General features: G+C 41.5%; 1 protein-coding gene across 3 annotated transcripts; it reads right to left on the bottom strand.

Moving 5' to 3' along the window:
* Window positions 1–2,620: 2,620 nt before the first annotated feature.
* Window positions 2,621–17,545, bottom strand: epn3b (epsin 3b). 3 transcript variants are annotated; one of them, XM_005950904.2, is made up of 12 exons: window positions 17,212–17,545; window positions 11,535–11,769; window positions 11,205–11,363; window positions 10,897–10,980; window positions 10,460–10,757; window positions 10,014–10,132; window positions 8,643–8,729; window positions 6,033–6,156; window positions 5,763–5,933; window positions 5,265–5,360; window positions 4,557–4,850; window positions 2,621–4,467 (listed from the first exon to the last, which is right to left on the bottom strand). In XM_005950904.2, the coding sequence occupies exons 2-12, from the start codon at window positions 11,601–11,603 to the stop codon at window positions 4,175–4,177; spliced, it is 1,794 nt and encodes a 597-aa protein (XP_005950966.1). In that variant the 5' UTR covers window positions 11,604–11,769; window positions 17,212–17,545; the 3' UTR covers window positions 2,621–4,174. The 3 variants fall into 3 exon arrangements, with proteins under 3 accessions (XP_005950966.1, XP_042071912.1, XP_042071913.1); XM_042215978.1 differs by having other exon boundaries at window positions 11,535–11,590; XM_042215979.1 differs by having other exon boundaries at window positions 6,078–6,156; window positions 11,535–11,590.
* Between the last annotated feature and the right edge of the window lie 77 nt (window positions 17,546–17,622).

Below are 17,622 nucleotides of genomic sequence, written 5' to 3'. Positions count from 1 at the left end.
TAATACATACATTATCGGGTAATTAAAATGAATTTAAATGTTTATAAAACAAATTTCATCATCGTTTTAATTTAAAGCACAACCGTGCCTCATGCTTGATTTGTTCTTGGCACAATAAAAGACTAAGTCATACACTCTGCTAATGTCACCGATGCGTTGTTTGTAGTATCTTAGTATCTTAAAATTTTATTTTCAAGTAAATGGAAGAAGATTTATCCCTATAACTCACTAAAGTAAACAGCTGGGTGTGTCGTTCTGGCTTCTTTGTTCTGTTTGGTCAGACTCAGCACTGATGACATACAACTGTGCAGCTCTTAGCTCTCATGTTGAATAGGGACCAGATCAGTGTGTTTTTCATGTTAATGTTGGCAGCCATAGCATGGGATGTTTGTCTTGGTGAGCAGACAGAAAAACAGGATGGGCCATTGTTTTATATCATAGTTTTTATTTTCAAAAGTAACAGAATCACAAGGGAAGATTGTCTGTGTGTGTAGGAATTAGTGATGCTGAAGTCATGATATCTAAACTCTGTTACACCTTAGCTTCACTTCCACTGTATAGATTGCTAAACCCCCTTGTTATTCTCAAAATAATCCTCATTTGTTCTTTTTGTGCACTGATAAAACCATTCATGAGCAATAAAAAGAGAAAAGCCTAGAGGAACCAAGCTGCTTAACTTGTATATTATCCACTTTATGAAGACATAAACTGCCTTCCTCTTCTGGTTTAATGTCCTGAGATAATTTTTAATGAAGTTCTGAATTTTATTGCACACACACGGTCCTCCTTAATCAGGGCATTGCATGGACAGGATGTCGTTTAAAAAACTGCTTTAAGTGAATACACACTGTGTTTATGTGCACATGCTGAGACTAATTGTTCCCATGTTACTGTAACATCTCAGTCAGGCTTAGCTTAATCTATAACTCTGAATGATCCTTTAAATTGGACAGCTGCTTCACTGCAGGCCAGGAACAACAGCTAGTGTCATCAGATGAGGTCCAAACCAGGAATTATTTTTTTAATGTATGATAAGTGGAATTTAGATAACATTTAGACTCAATGCACAGATAATAATAATAATAATGGATTGGATTTATATAGCGCTTTTCAAGGCACCCAAAGCGCTTTACAATGCCACTATTCATTCACTCTCGCATTCACACACTGGTGGAGGCAGCTACGGTTGTAGCCACAGCTGCCCTGGGGCAGACTGACAGAAGCGAGGCTGCCATATCGCGCCATCCGCCCCTCTGGCCAACACCAGTAGGCCCACACCTGCGACAATGACCGTTTGCTCTTATGGATGCGTGCCTGTATGTGTAATCAGTCTCTTATTTCTCTCTGCAAACGGCAGTCTTATTTATCTTCACTAGACTGTTGCGCTGGAGGTTATGAAGCAAGGCAGATATTAATTTCTGACTGATAGAGATAGATAGTCGTAGTAAGCCATGCAAGATTAACTAAAACACAATTAGAGGTTCAAGCAGAGGTTATGTACTGGCTGGAAGTGAAGTTTATCTATTTCCTTGCAATGCAGGCCCACAAGGTCTCTAAGAACCTAATCGGTACTTTTGCATTAGAGCACAGTCTTCACTCACACTTGCAACTGTTCCCACAATCACTCACTGCTGCCTGTTTACCCCCCACCCCTGCCTTCACCAAATCAACACCACATGGCAATGTTGTATATCAAATGTGCACACCAGTTGATTTACTGTATCAGAAGGTTGAGACTGCAGCTGTTTAGATCTGTGATCAGACTGCACTTGATTTTGTTTGGACAGAAATGCCAGACATTAAAGAGAAAGGGAAGTGTACGAGTGTTTCTGGGTGTACAGGCATGATTGGATTTTCTCGATTCATTTAGTTTCACTTTTGGAAACCCAGATATTTGACCTATTGAGAGTTTGCAAGAAAGCCCTTTTAGTTGTTTTAATTGATCTTGTACAGGAGCCATGCAGATAGGAAGCTGACAAATACCATTATGAATGGGTAATAAATGGAAAATATCTAATGATAGCAGAACCTTAATATGGAAATATAACTTTCCCTCTCATTTCATAACACCCCTCAGATTTTTCTCCGAGCAAAGGCAGTCCAAAGACCTGCCTGTGACACTAAAAGTCTAATTTTCAGGGTTCTGATGTCTTGTTTTAAAAATGTTAACAAACTACAGTGTGAGGAATCGATTTCTTTACAGTTTCTTCTTGATGCATGTGTAGATTAAATTGTACATATGAAAAGATCTTTGCAAACATCTTCTGAAAGCTAGATGATTAATAGAGTTAATCAGTTCCTTACATAAATTTATGTGCAACAAGTAAGATGTTTGGTTGGATTAAAAGCTTGTTTGCACATGGCTAGAGATCAGCTGCTATGGTGCAACAATCAACATGGTGATTACCGTGAAATGTTTGAACTGCTTCTTGGAACTTCAAGTGTGCTGACTACCAGACAAGTAACCCTATCTGTCTTATATCCCAGGGGTGATGTTGCCCAGACTGCATTGCTGCAAAACATGCAGGGCATTAAAACCGTCTTACACAGCACTGCCATCTAGTGGTCATAGTTCAAAAAAGGGGTTATACAAAAAAAAAAAAAGACAATACTTCAGAAATTATAATGCAAACACCATCAATTTATTGGTATAATAGTTAATAATACAGCATTATCATTCTGTTAAATACATATGTACTAAGCCTGTGTGTATTTATAGGCAGGCATTTCACATTCAAGTCCAGGTTCAGTGCAGTAATGACCAAACATCTCTTATTCATCTCAGATTCTCTTGTTCCTAACACTGACATGAACAAGGAGCAGAGGAGAAGAGGAGCTACAGCTCAATGAATTGTTCTATAATCTGTAATAACTTCATTTAGATCTGTTCCGTCACGTCTCCTTGCTTCCTTGTATATATTCTCATCCTCCCATCGTTTTTTAATCAGAAAAAAATTAAATCACCTATTCTCCTGTTTATTTTTAAAGTCAAATACTTTTCTATTTAGTGAGGTTGAATCGCATTGAAAGAGGGGCAGTCTCCCTGAGGTCCTCCTAATTCAGGGTGGCCAATTCATTTTCCCAAAGGGCCATATGAGTAATCGGGACTGTTGTGAAGGGCTGCGCCCCATAAGCATATACAGAGTCGACATTATTTCCCAGCAGAACTGAGTTTGGCTTATCGGTACATTCCTCCAAACAGTCTCAGTTTCTCATGTGGCCTGTGGGGGAAATTAGTTGTACACCCCTCCCCTAACTAGTGCTAGCATGCACTGGTTAAGAATGCATGGTGGGTAAGATGCAGAGACAGGCACGGGGGGGGGTTAAAGAAGTGATCACTTTAGTGCCAGATTGTACAATTGAACTTAGGCTAGGCTAGTCCAGTTTTGAATCCATCAGGATCATGTTGAGGCTTCTTATCTTGAAAGATAAATAACCAAGCTAACTTAGGATCAGATGCTATTGAGATTGCAAGGCAGCAAGGCAATGCAAAATATATATTATAATGTAAAGGTGGGAGGGAATTGATTAGTTCTTGTCTATGCTTTCTTAAATCTTACAGTACCACACTTTTGGACTTTCTCAAGTGACAGAAAGCTCTAGATGTCAACTTGTTGAAAAAATAGGATCTATTTGAAGAGCTCATCTCAGGTGCTCAAGAGAGTAGCGTAGTTTGGAATCCTGGGTGGGGAAGGCATTCATGCTTTTGTCGGTGAAGCAGCAGCGGTAAGGATCCTGGTGAAGCTTCGTAGACAATCAAAGAGTGTGGCTTCATCCCAGGCTTTTAAAGGAAAAGTTCAGGATTGAAAAGATACTTGGAGTTGTCTCTTTTGATGGGGAAAAGGCATTAGAGGGACTGTTGAGATACACCCTGTTAGTTTGGTGCAGTGTACATGTTTGTTGTGTCTGTGCACCCTAAAGTGCGCCTGAGTGCATGTGTGTGTGTGCGTGAGCGAGCTTTTCTTCAAGAGTTCAGGTTAAGTAGCAGCTGTTGTGTCCTTACACAGACACAAATACATCCCATCCGAGTCTACTTCAAGTGTGCACAATGACATCAGACCAGGACCCAGTTCAGGCTCGCTTAAACTAGTCTCATTGCAGTTAGCATAGATTAACCCAAAAAGAGTCAGTTCTGTCTCTCTCTGCAGACCAGAGCTTGCAAGATGTTAGAGTCTCAGAGGAAAGGGTTGTGACTGTGTGTTTGTGACTGAGTGCGGGGTGCTGGTCGTGGAGAAAGGGGAAGCAGGGGCTGTGGGAGGTTAGAGGGAAGGTCCAGGAGTCCAGCAGGAGGTTGTGTGAAAGAAGAGGGGAGGATGGGAGGCTGGTGGAGCAGTGGAAGGGGCAGCGACGGGCTGTAGGACAGCATGTGGGGGGGCAGTGGGGACGTGGAGGACGGTCGCATTTGGTTGAGGGTGAGGCGAGGCTGGTCGCAGTGAAATGGGTTGTTAGGAGATGGTGCGCTCAGACCTGTGAAGACAAAATTGTGCCACTGAAAAACTTAAAACTAACAATATCACAGTAATATTTCTGTATGTAAATTTAAAATGGTGTTTTACCTGAGAGGAAAGGGTTATTGTGCGTCTTTGTAGGGGGGTTGGGGGGTATCAGAGTGTCTAAATTCACCAGCGAGGCCCCCGTAGGTCCCAGAAAAGCCTCTGGAGTCCGACACACACGTGTAGCCGGGGCACTGAGCGGGGGTGCTAGCCGTGACAGGTCAAACATCTCCGGGCTGGCTGAATCTCGTCCGTTTACCTGGGGTTTCACTGGTGGCTCCGTTCCAAATGGGTCCTGCTTGGAGTCTAGACCAGAAAATGGGTCAGACTCTGGTTTTGTCCCAAACAACTCTGCATCTACACAAGGCAGAAAAAAGGATTTTAAAATTAGATTTTGATGAACGATAATATTACATAATGTTAAATGTTGTACAAATGAAAAAACAAAAAACAAAAGGAAGAGTTTCAGTGAGATTTAAACTTTCAGAACTACAAAATTGTCACGAAAAGTTCAAAACCCGTCTCTTGTAGGTAATAAACTACAAGAGCAGAAAAAAGTGCCATGGCATTACTTTGAACGGTACCACCCCAGTGACAAGCCATAGTACCTCTAAAAGTACAAAATATCACAGGTATCACAGGTATAACAAAGATCATATTGCATGATGTTATTCTTACTACAACCACCCGTGGTACACCATATAAGTCGCTTCTGTCATGATTTCATCTTACAGTAAAGCCCACAGTTCTCTCTTTTATGTACAATAGTACCTGTGGGACTTGCAGGTTGAGGTGAGGACACTGCGGGAATCTCCTGTTTAGGTTTCTCTTCTTCATGTGCAGCGAATGGATCCGTCCCATCAGCATCTGCACGGAAAAATGAGAATCAATGAAAACAGCAGAAGTCCTTATGTTTTTGGATTAAAACAATCTATATATATGTGTGTGTGTGTGTGTGTGTGTGTGTGTGTGTGTGTGTGTGTGTGTGTGTGTGTGTGTGTGTGTGACTCAGTTTACATATCTTTGTGGGGACCAAAACTTGGAATGTTACTATACTTGTGGGGACAAAAACCCGTTCCCACGAGTTTGAAGGCATTTGTGAGAGTGAAAATGTGGTTTTAGTGTCAGGGTTACAATTAGGTTATGGTTAGGGTTCATTTTTGATGGTTAGGGTAAGCGGCTAGGGAAAGCATTATGTCAATTACCGGTAGATGTCCCCACAAAGATATGAAAACACGACTGTGTGTGTGTGTGTCCTAATGAAAGCACCTCCATCTGTTGGGCTGTCCCACGCATGATTGACAGGACTGCAGGAAGCAGGTGCTGCTTCCCATGGGTCTGTGCGTGAGTTGGTACAAGGAGCCCAAGGATTGGATGTGTTGTTGGAGGAGGGAGGGGCTGTCCAGGGGCTACCAATCACAGGAGTGCTTGAGTGGACTGCTGTTAGGGAGAGAAAAGATTCACTTTGAAGCTGCTGTTTTGAATGCACTCTTGCATCACACTGATGTTCATGTGATGCATCTGTGATGATCCACCTACCTACAGAGTCCCACGGGTCAGAAGAGACGTTACTGGTGGGCTTACCAGAGTTCCAAGGGTCACTAGGTGGCAGAGGGGGCTCAGATGAGGATCCAAATATGTCCACTAGATCCAACATGGCAGACTACAAGCAAAGGAAAACATCTCAGGATCAAACATTGTCTTATTTGTTTCCAGGTTTGTGTAAGTTAATGAGAAACACTCAAAGCACCCAATCCTACTGAGGACAGCCGGAGAACTCACAGAGTCAGTGTGACTGTAAAATCCACTGACAACTGTATTAACACTAATGATTTCACTTTGTATTCAAATGAAGTTAAATGAATTGTCTGAGTAAAAATGTGTTATGTAAATATCTGAGAGTCAAACTGAGTAAGAAACTATTGTACACTGAAAGTACAGAAATGTGCACTTGCTGGTGTTCCAGTTAAGAGTTATTGATCTGTTGCAATTTTCAGCTCTACTGAAATATAATGTTTTTTTCTGGGAAGAGAAATCTATTCAGTGTTCCAAAAAAAGACAAACACAGATCTGCTTTTTGGTATTAACTCATGAAAAGAAAAGATCCATGGTATTCACAGAACAATGGCAACTTTCTAAAGTCAGACTGAATCTGCTGCTCTGTTTATTCCCTTACCAATAAAGAGCTTACTGTAGCTCACTTGAAAATGTTTCTTTGCAGTTATGTTTCACTGCTGCTGCTGCTGCTGAAAACACACATTTACAATTGCTATGATAATTTCTGACGCCCTTCTGAGTTACACAGTCCATTGCTCTATTACTGTAGAGTATAATTTATTAATAAGATCCACCACAGCATCTGCATCTTGCATCTGGTGTTTGTGCGTTATGTATGTTGTAATGAGCGTACATTATATAATGAAATGAAAATTGCTTGAGGTCATTCAGAAACGGTGTCATCGTTTCATAAATTTCTCAGGTTGTACTGTTTAGAGACCACTCTGCAGCACAGCAGTTGCAGAAGAGAATCCTACAGGACAGTAAACAGGAAGATATCTACCTACAGAGAAATTTCTATTTCTGCTCACAGAAAAGCATCAAATGAAGCTTCTATGTTATCTTTCAGACCCTGCCCACGTGGTAAAACTATATCATACTGGGCTGAACCTGCATTGTAATGCCATGTTAAGTGGAAATGTGAGTTAGAACATGGAAACAAACACCTACTTTATTTTTAATTTAAAAAACTGAAATGGCATAAAAAACACAAGACATCACTGCCATTTCACACAAATATGGCGACATATGATCTACTGCTTGAACTATGATTCCTGACTTTGTAATTCAGTCAAGCTTATTTTCTCACTGCTCTTAGTTTTGCTTTACCAGTTTTCAGTTTTAATTATTTCAAATATGTTCATATCAGATTGTTGCATGTGAAAATTGAAAGGTAGCAGACAGAAATGTCAGGTTTATGTGTTTAAATTTCTGCTCCACACAAAGAAGGGTTTTGCTTTTTGTAAATTCCAATTTGACACTAGAGGGCCGCTTTCACGAGAATCTGTTCAATAGAGTTCAATGTTCAACATAATCGGTCACAAAGTGCAGACAGGGCCCCAGTGCAATCACACTGAAAACAGGCTTAAGCAAAAACTTATGAAAGTTTTAATTTTTTTAAGGAGGTAGTTAAAACAAACTGTCTTTTCTAATAAAGTATACTTATATTTAGTATCTTTTATGCTAAACACAAAATCTTAAGATTTTGTCAGTGAAAGAGCCATTTAGAGGTTAACTTTTCCCCTTTTCCCTCTATTTTTCATGTTTTATGTGATGGCATAACAATGATTTCGATCATTTACTAGTCCCTAAAGCGCTTTACACAACCAGTCACCCACCCATTCACACACACACTGATGATGGCAAGCTGCATTGTAGCCACAGCCACCATGGGGCGCACTGACAGAGGCGAGGCTGCTGGACACTGCCGCCACCGGGCCCTCTGACCACCACCAGTAGGTAACGGGTGAAGTGTCTTGCCCAAGGACACAACGACTGAGACTGTCCAAGCCGGGGCTCGAACCGCCAACCTTCCGATTACAAGGCGAACTCCCAACTCTTGAGCCACGATCACCCCGAATCAAAGTTTTAATTCTAGTCTTAAAAACAGAGAGAGGCCTGAAACCTGAAGGTTCTGCCTCCTATCCTACTTTTAGACCAGTTACAAGGCTTGGGAACCTTTACATAAGACTGCAGCTGACTCTGATTGGCTTGTTGACAGGCCAATGAGTAAAGGAGCTGATGTGCTACAAGATAAGAAGTATGCTTTCAGGGAAATGTCATGCTGAGCTCAAGGTTAGACACGACAGAGTCATTATCATTCAGCAAGCACCTCTTTCTCTTCTCTCAGCTTTCTATTGTCTCTCTCAACACTCGATCATTAGGCTGTTTTGTTGTTTATTTTATTTTTAGGCTTGTTGTCCATCCCTGCCTCATAGTCTGCAGCCTATATTCAACTTCTTTCTCCAAATGCCTGCCAGCAACCACCTACAAATGCATCCGCCCACCTTTTCATACAAATTCACACTCATGTTCCATGCATGTACCCACACACATGGCATCCATCGTATACACACACATTTTTGAACTCACCTCGTGCGTCTCTGACTGGCTCTCTCTCCGGCTCTCATCCAGGGCCTTCTGTAACAGTGACTCGTCTCCTTGGCGACAGCGCTGCTCCTGCAGGGGCGGTATTGTGACATCATCAGCATTACCATCGTGGCAATGAGTGCAGACCCGCACACAAAAACTGGCATTGGTTAAACACTTTTCTGCTGCTTGGCCCAGCAGACCGAACGCGGCACTGGTGGCTGTTTTGTACTGTTGAAATATTTAGTTTACAAAGAGCAGACGCTGGGTAAGCGCAAAGCAGAGAGAAAATCTTCCAAAATTACACATGAGAGTTGAAGCAGTACTTGTATGAAAAATCGTATGAGAAATCTGCACAACGGAGGTCCTGATAAGGAGACAGGTGGTAAAAGCTGGAGAAAAGGAAGAAGAGGGTTAGTGAGATCGCCATTATTCAGGACTGTAACTGCCAAAAATCCAAAATAAAGAAACGCACGAATGAATGAATGACTCAAAATACACTAAATGTGCAAAAACAGTGTTAAAAAATAAATGTAAGCGTTAATCAATTTATAAAATGCAACTTAATTGTATTTCTGTTTAAATTTGCTTCCATATTTATTTACATCACAGTAATGCGTCCTAACTCTATTTTCCCTTTAAATTTCCCATTTATTAATTTCATTCCCCGCATCTTGTCAAGTCAATTACGTTCCACTTAATTTTCAGTGTTTTATTTTTGGATAATGTGCTTCTTCTTTATTCTCCAAATGAGGGAGCTGTCATGTAAAATGTAAAGTTTGTGCCTGTTGGTTCACTGGCACCAGGTGCACAGCACAAATGACAGCCTCTAGTCAAAGAGACTGGAGGTGCTTAGCTAATGTAGCTGAAAATCATGCTCTCAGTTTGTACCTTTAATGACCAAGAAAATGTATACATTAGAACAAAGACGAATAACTAAAAAAATGCAAATGACAAAAGAAATATCAAATTAATGTTACATTTTAAAAATACCAGGAAAATCTCAGTAAAAGCATATGAGCCATGTCGTCAAATACACAAAAAGACACACAATATTTAATAATTGCTTACTTTAAGCTCTGAGGTGTGTTTCTGTGTGTACCTGCACATGCTCCGTTAGGCTAAGGCTTTGAGCAGTCTGTAGTTCTGTGTCTCCATCTGTCTCTATGGTAACAGGGGAAGGAAGGGCTAGCTGAAGGTGGGCGAATGTTCAAAATGTTTGCAACATTTTCATTTTCATTACTGGAATCATCAAGAGGCACTGAATACAGAGGACTTATTTGTGTGTATATGTGGACAGGAGCTACACCTGAGGACATCCACATTATCATACCGTGCGTGTGTGTGTATGTGTATTGTTGTGTGTTGTTTTACCTTCTGACTCTCCTCCCTGCTCATGGCTAAAGCCAGCTGGAGCTGTAACTCCTCTTCCCCACTGGTCTGAGGTCGAGCCTGCTCCAGGTCTGAAGCGGCTCGAGGAGACGAGGACGAGGCTGCGGAGGGATTTTGGGAGAATGGAATAAGACCGAGTTAGGAGAAACGATTGATGTGGGGATGATGATGTTCCAGAAAGACAAGAAGCACAAGTATGGGGCTCATTTGAATATTTTCAGGCCTACGCTGCAGTATTGATAATCCATGTGGTTGTCCAAAGTGCTGGGTGACAGCGCAAAAAACATTTAATTAGGGATGCGGCAATGATCCTGAATTTAAATGTGTATTTTTAACTCTTGATCTATTTATTCGCAACTTGCTATCATACAATAGAAGGCGGTTAGTGTTCCAGATAAGTTTACTCACAGTTTACTCACAATACTCACAGTTAAAGGAAGACGGAGAGCCTCTGGAGCGACTGAATTCCTCCCCGTATAGCACAGCCATGCTGGGCTGACTTGTGCGTCTGCCTGGGTGATACGCTGGGGGTATACCTCCATAAACACCTCCACCCCCTCCACTGCCTCCACCAGCCATTCGCTCCTTGGTCTTAAGGGCTTGACTCCTCTCCTGGCGCAGCCGCTCCTCGTCCCGAAGGAGGCAGACCAGTTGGCGTGCTTTTTCCCTTACGTTGGCCCCCTGGTCTCTGCCATCACGATCCACATACTGAAAGTCGCGCAGGGTCTGAACCACACACAAAAGACATCACAGTGAGTTTTTTTTAAGTATAAAATTTAGCTAGCTGAACAGACGCAGGGTTGTGGTTAACATGATGTGATCAATAAACAATGATCAAGCAGCTCTTTTTGTTGCACTCCAATACCTGAATAGTGAACGCATTCTCACGGCACTGCTGGGCCACCCTTTCTGATCCTGTCTTCAGCAAGTAATCCAACAGTGTCAGGGCCTGGAGTCAAATCACGATTAGCACATTTATTCCCAAATACTTTTGTAGTCAACATATTGTGCACATTACAACTGACATTTTCATCCAGAAGAACAAAATTTAAAGATGCATGACTGTTATTCAGTGGAGCTAGTGAGTGTGGGTGGATGGCCAACAAGTACAGAGAAGCTACAGTTTACAAAGTCAGATTAAACAACAACACTCATGTCTTTTCATGAAATCACCTTGTAGACATGTCTCCAGTTCTTGCCGCTGTCATTGAGGCGCTTCCACACCATACCCATGACCTCAGCAAACGCCACCACATTGAAGGTTAAGTCAGCAATCTCTGACATGAGAGACGAGGATGGCCCCCATGGATCGTTTGAGGTGGCCTCACGAACCTGCACGTTGGCAGCACAGGAATAACATCCATTTATGTTTTACGTCTGAGAGATCTCAAGTGCTTATCTGTATGATGGTCAGCAGTGAAAGAAGCACAGACTTTTTGTTTTTAATCTAATATGACTAATAAACAGTGACACTCGAAGAAGATAGCACATTTAATACAATACCTTGATCTCTGCTTCTGAATAGTTGTGTACAATATTCTTCACCTGCCTGCGCAGGGCTGAGGTTGTCATGGTGACAGATGATGGGGAAATATGGAGGGAGAGAAGGCGATAAACAAACGGTCAACGGTTTAAGAATGGGGGAGAAGAGGGAAATGTGGATGGGAGGAGGGGAAGAGTGGGGAGGTAGCTATGCCAGTGAAGGCTCCTCTTTTCTGTCGGGAATTGTAAGATGCCCCTGTAAGAAAGAAATGAAGATGATATATAAAAAGTATGAACAGTATGACTTTTATGAAGTACTTTTACGTCTTTCTCGATCTGCCCTGGTTGATGCAGAAACATAATGCAGCCCTCGTCTTGGGCTTGTACACATCCAATTATCAAATCTCAAATATGTTGTTATTTTAGCTGCCTTTCCACATATGCAAGCTGCTTTGCAACCCGCCAAGCTCCTCCCTTGATGCTGTCTCTAATTTACGTAATGCTCTGTTTGTTGTCACTGATGCCTGCTGTATTGTGTGTATAGTGGCGCTACCCACTCTCCTGGTGGTGTGCTTCTCTCCACACCTTCAGTGGACCTTTCATGATGATAGATGAGGACTTTGAGTGATTTCCAGACCAGATCCAGTTTTATATGTTGTACACAGTGGCTGGACATTTGTAAAGCTAGTGGAGCAGTTGCTGCTATTGTTGCATTTGTGTACTTCCATAGTCATTGATTTCACCGTTTCATATGTGCTGACTCAATCAGAAATCACCAATAATGTATCAAGAAAACCATCAACAGACTGACGCTGCCCTCTAACTTGACCATCACCACTAAATCAACAAGCTAACTTAAAAGCAATTTCTTTGTTGTCTGTGTCAATTAGAGAACAGTGAAATGACAATGTAAACAATGACTGACAGAGCGGTTTATAGTTTGTGCCCCGTTATGGAGAAGTAGGTCATACTAAAACTCTGGCACTCAGGTGTTTGATGAAGCTACTTGGTAGCTTATATTATTCAGGCCACCGTGCACAGTCTGTGTGCGCGTAGACACACACTTGCAACCCAATTTGCTCTTCCAAATTCGTATTTCACAAAGGACATGGGGGAATTGATCATTAAGGGTTCCTGTGATACATTTCCCTCTGCCAGCGACTATAAGCTTCCACTGACACAGAACGTAATTAACCTACTAAACCAAAGCTGAGCTAGGGTGACCCCCCCTAAATTAAATCTCTTTTCATCTGTCTTCAACTCACTAAATTGTCCATCCCAGTTCAGTGCTGGTAAGAAGATCGCCAGAGGGTATGATCACATGTGATCACCTATTTCTGTGTTTATGATAATTATCTTAAGAATATAAGTCAGAAAAAAAAAACGCAACCTGCCTTTACCTGTGTGTGTTTTTTTCTATTTAAATGAGTTGTCATAACAGTATGGATTGTAATACATTTCTGTCAGTGACAACTGTTGACATACATTCGTACATTACACATTTTCTTTAGAAATAATTATTAGAAAACACTACATACATTTTTATTCCTATGTAGTTGATACCCAACTATATGTATCTATGAGGCCAGATGACTAAACTACAATAGTGCACGTCTGAAATGCATCACAATAAGTTTCTTCTTTTAAATTCAAGACTTTAAAGGTTTGAAACCTTTATAGTCTTGAAAAATCAGAGCCCATCATATTTTAAAGACCTCATAGTATCATGTTATCTCAATGCTTTCAGACTGTAGGCTACTTGTAGTTCCTACAGTTTCTAAAAGTAGGATAGGAGGCAGAACCTTCAGGTTTCAGGCCTCTCTCTGTTTTTAAGACTAGAATTAAAACTTTGATTAGTGGTGATCGTGGCTCAAGAGTTGGGAGGTCGCCTTGTAATCGGAAGGTTGGCGGTTCGAGCCCCGGCTCGGACAGTCTCAGTCCGTGGGGCCTTGGGCAAGACACTTCACCTGTTGCCTACTGGTGGTGGTCAGAGAGCCCAGTGGCGCCAGTGTCTGGCAGCCTCGCCTCTGTCAGTGTGTCCCATGGTGGCTGCGGCTACAATGTAGCTTGCCATCACCAGCGTGTGAATGGGTGGATGACTAGTTGTATAAAGCGCTATACAAATACAGGCCATTTTGGACCAAGATTATAGCTAGGGCTTGATCAGGTGACCAGGAACCATGGGTTTTGACTACCGTAGGACTTCAGTGGATGCACTGAGCTCTTTTTCTACACTCACCACTTTTATTATGTTTACATACTACTGAGGCATGTCATTAAATGTTTGTCTCTACTGTATTTTCTGTATTTTGTTCTGTCTCACTATGCTCACTTTTACTTTTTTCTTTGCCGTCATCCTCCTACCAGTCACAGCAGAGGACTGCCCCTGTCTGAGCCTGGTTCTGCTGAAAAGGGACTTTTTCCTTCCCACTGTTGCAAACTGCTTGCTCATAGGAGGTCATCTGATTGTTGGGGTTTTCTCCTGAATACAGCGGGGTCTTCACCTTACAATGTCTTATAAAAGCAGCCAAAAAAACACAGAACACATAGCCAGATGTGCGTGGCTCCAAGTTTATTATCCCCTTTGTGGCAAATATTTAATAGCTAATATTCAGGCTTCATAATTTTGTAATTTATTTAGAATATTATATAAATTATTCTATCTATGACTGCAATCTCATCAACCCTGTTAATTGTGCTGCTATCTATATTTTGGCCTGGTCACTCTCATAAAAGAGGTTATAGATTTAACCGAAATGCATCTTCTGACATAAAAGTTACATAAAAACTTACCAGAACCATATTACCATAAACACTGGTAATAAGCAATTCAGAAAAACAATTCACATTAATTTTAAAATACTCCTTTATACATTTAAGGCTATCAATTCTCTTTCCCTACATACCTTTCTGATTTGGTACAGATCTCCATCCCATCCCGGTGCCTCAGATCCTTCTCTTCTCTTTTCTTTTCTGTTCCTTACTCTCGTCTTATTACCACGGGGGGCAGGGCTTTTAGTCACTTTGCCCCTCGACTTTGGAATTCCCTACCCGCTGACCTCTGAAACATCACTTCAATTCCTCTTTTTAAGTCCACCCTCAAAACCCACCTGTTCAAGATAGCATACTCTATATAACTTCTCCATGCTCTTAAACTTTCTTTTATTATTGTGTTTATTTCCTGTTTTTATGCCTGTCTTATTTGCTCTGTACAGTGTCCTTGGGTGACTATAATGTAATATATACTAGACAAAGCACACAAATTTTCTTCTAATACTATGATGGAAAACTATTTTTTATAACAGATTGCTGAGCAATGCAATAACAAGGTGTTATATAAGTAAAACACTGTTTAAATAAATATATACACAGCTGGACGTTTTATTATTTGATTCCGAGGTAATGATAGTGAGCAATAGCACACGAGGATAATGATGTAGTGGTTAACACATTTGCTTGGCATGCCAAAGATATTTGGATTGCTTCCAAGTGAAGACACAAATCCCCTTTGGGGTTGCCACAGTAAGGGTATCCAGAGCAAAACTGTATAACTCTGCCAAATCAAAGCTTTTATATCTTCTGAGATAGGTTAGTTATTAATTAATTTATGCTATAGTTATGTTATGAAACAAAAGAGTTTCCTTAAAGCCATAAAGCCGTCGCCCTGCTTGCAATTAGACTTTTAGGGACTTCTATTTTAATACCAATATATAATATAATTTCCTATATCCTTTACATATAAATATTTGGTATGTTAGGGTATTAAAATGAACACCAAACAACATATATAGATATTAAAACATTTTTTAATAATAGTTGGGTGGTATTAAATATTTTTAGTAAAATATTTCTAGTATTTCTAGTAGTTCTAGTATTCGGTATCATTTTGCTGCTTAAAAATATTTCAAAAATATGGTGACACATAATTTGAAAATAAGTAGAAATGTACTTCGATCCAACTCTTATATTTAATAATTGTATTAAATAAAAAAAATACAATTACATAGTAAGTTGGAACTCCCAGTACAAGGACTCTGATGTGGACACTGACCTACTGGGCAGCTGGACATGCACCTGTAAGTACCATTCAGTAATCCATCCATAAATCTGCTGTGTTTAATTTGAACTTTTGCTGTAGCACAGCAGTACACAAAGACTGAAACAAGTCACAGGATGCCTTTTCCTGCTGAAACGCCAACATCAGCAGAAGCACAGAGGACATGAGATGCACACAGCAGGGACACAGAGAGCAAAACTCTGAGAGGATGATGAGTCTGAGAGGGATGTGCAAGAGGAAGAGAGGGAGTGAGTGAGAACGAAGGGCACAAAGAAGAAAGTGATGCTCAGCAACTTTACCAGTATCATCTTTCTGCACAATCATCTTCAGCTCAGATCCACAAACACACATATGCACCAACAAGCACAGGTTATTGCAGTCTGGTGCTTTCTACTTACATGAGATGTTTTAGACCACAGTTCTTTAAATCAACTTATCTGGAGATTTGAGAGCAGAAACTTCACATTGTGGAAGTAATATTATATCTCCGTGTGTATTCTCAGAGCATGTAAGTGGAAGGAATCCTGGACAGAGGAGGTTTCATGAGTCTAACAAATACATTTACCCATTTCTAACTCTGCTATAACATACACCATTTGATTTATATATGAATCCCAATTTTCAAAGAGCAGGTGGTTTGTATAGTTTAGTATTTCCCAGATAAGTCTGTACAGCTCACTTCTAATGCACATATCTGATTAAGTCTCAGCACAGGGGCAATCTATGAATAAGAGCACTTTGGAGGTTTGGCTATTGGTCCATTATTAGATCCATATCCATAGAGTATACACGATATCCAAATGGCTCATCTGCAGGTACAACTCAAACAAAAGTTCCCTGAGTCTCTCAGTCATTTAATTGGAACCAGTACCCAGAGTATTCACTTGATTACATCATAAAGTGAATTTGTGATGTTCAGCTCCTGGAGGTGAGAGCTGCATGTATCAGCGATTTTTAAAATGTCAATTAAAATGAACAATTATCCCGTGGAGAAAGAAAATCAAGTTAGGGTGATTAACTTTGACCATCTGACGCGTCAAATTGCTCAGACACGAACGTCACTCCGTCGGCCACGTCTGTAGATGCGCATGCGTGCTGTTGAAACAGGTGAAAACGTCTGTGTTTTTCTAGCTGAATATTAGAGTCCAAGGTTTGGGAATAAACGGCGAAAACTCCTTAAAGCAAGGCTGAGATTGGAGGTCAGATTAAGCATGATCGCGTGGATTAGGGATAAAGACAGCTTCAGATTAATGTAAGTGGAAACGGGCATCATTTCCCCCAGAAAAGTCCCGAGCACTGCAATCAACATTTTTTTTCAGGGGGCAAAGGAGAGGGGACAAGGGGCCCGTGGTTGGTCTGCATGATGCCCCCCCACCCACACACACACACTCTCAAACACACACACACACTCTCTCAAACACACCCCCTCTTGCGGTGGAAACCCTGTGCGGGCTGCCATGTGAGGCAGCTTCCTGAGGAAAGCCAACTGCTGCTGGAGTTGTCTTCCATCAGAAACGCAACATTATATATAGCATTACATATAGCATTAATTTTTGGACTCACTTAAGAGGAAAGTAATTTTCCAAGAACCTCGGGAAACTATATCCCTCTCCATCATCACCCCTACAGCATGCAGCTTACCATGCCCACTGCTCATCTCTCGCCTTGCCCACTGAGCATCCTCGCCTCTCCGCTTTTCTCCTCTCCCAAGTCCTCAGCGTCGATAATATTCCCCCGAAATAAAACTGACTAAGCAGGGCAATCACAATTATCCTCCAGCGGTGCGGGTTTTGAGGAATCTTTGAAAGGGGTGTCTGAACGGGGGGCCTGCCCTAGATGATGCGAGCCGCTCGGCCTGACAGTCAGTGGTAAAATCCGCATAGGACAAGGATAAGCCACAGCACACGGCTCTCTCACAGTCTCTCTCACTTCAGGCAGCCCCGTCCACACACTCATACAGCACCGGCAAGGCCAGGGACGCATAGCACACACAGCGGTCACGTGGGTGAGCGTAAAAAAAAGAGGCGGGGACAGGGGCGCCTCGTTTGCATA

This window comes from Haplochromis burtoni, unplaced genomic scaffold (assembly GCF_018398535.1).
Source record: "Haplochromis burtoni strain Fernald_Lab_line unplaced genomic scaffold, NCSU_Asbu1 Contig_886, whole genome shotgun sequence".
NCBI lineage: Eukaryota > Metazoa > Chordata > Actinopteri > Cichliformes > Cichlidae > Haplochromis > Haplochromis burtoni.
Note: the sequence above shows the minus strand (reverse complement) of the source record. Positions and strands in the feature narration are given on the sequence as shown.

Excerpts from the sequence above, each read along its gene's own strand:
- epn3b (XM_042215978.1), bottom strand. Across the intron at positions 11,364-11,534 it reads ATTCAGAAGCAGAGATCAAG|GTTCGTGAGGCCACCTCAAA; the intron begins GTATTGTATTAA and ends GCCAACGTGCAG. Across the intron at positions 4,851-5,264 it reads TCAACCTGCAAGTCCCACAG|ATGCAGAGTTGTTTGGGACA; the intron begins GTACTATTGTAC and ends TGCCTTGTGTAG.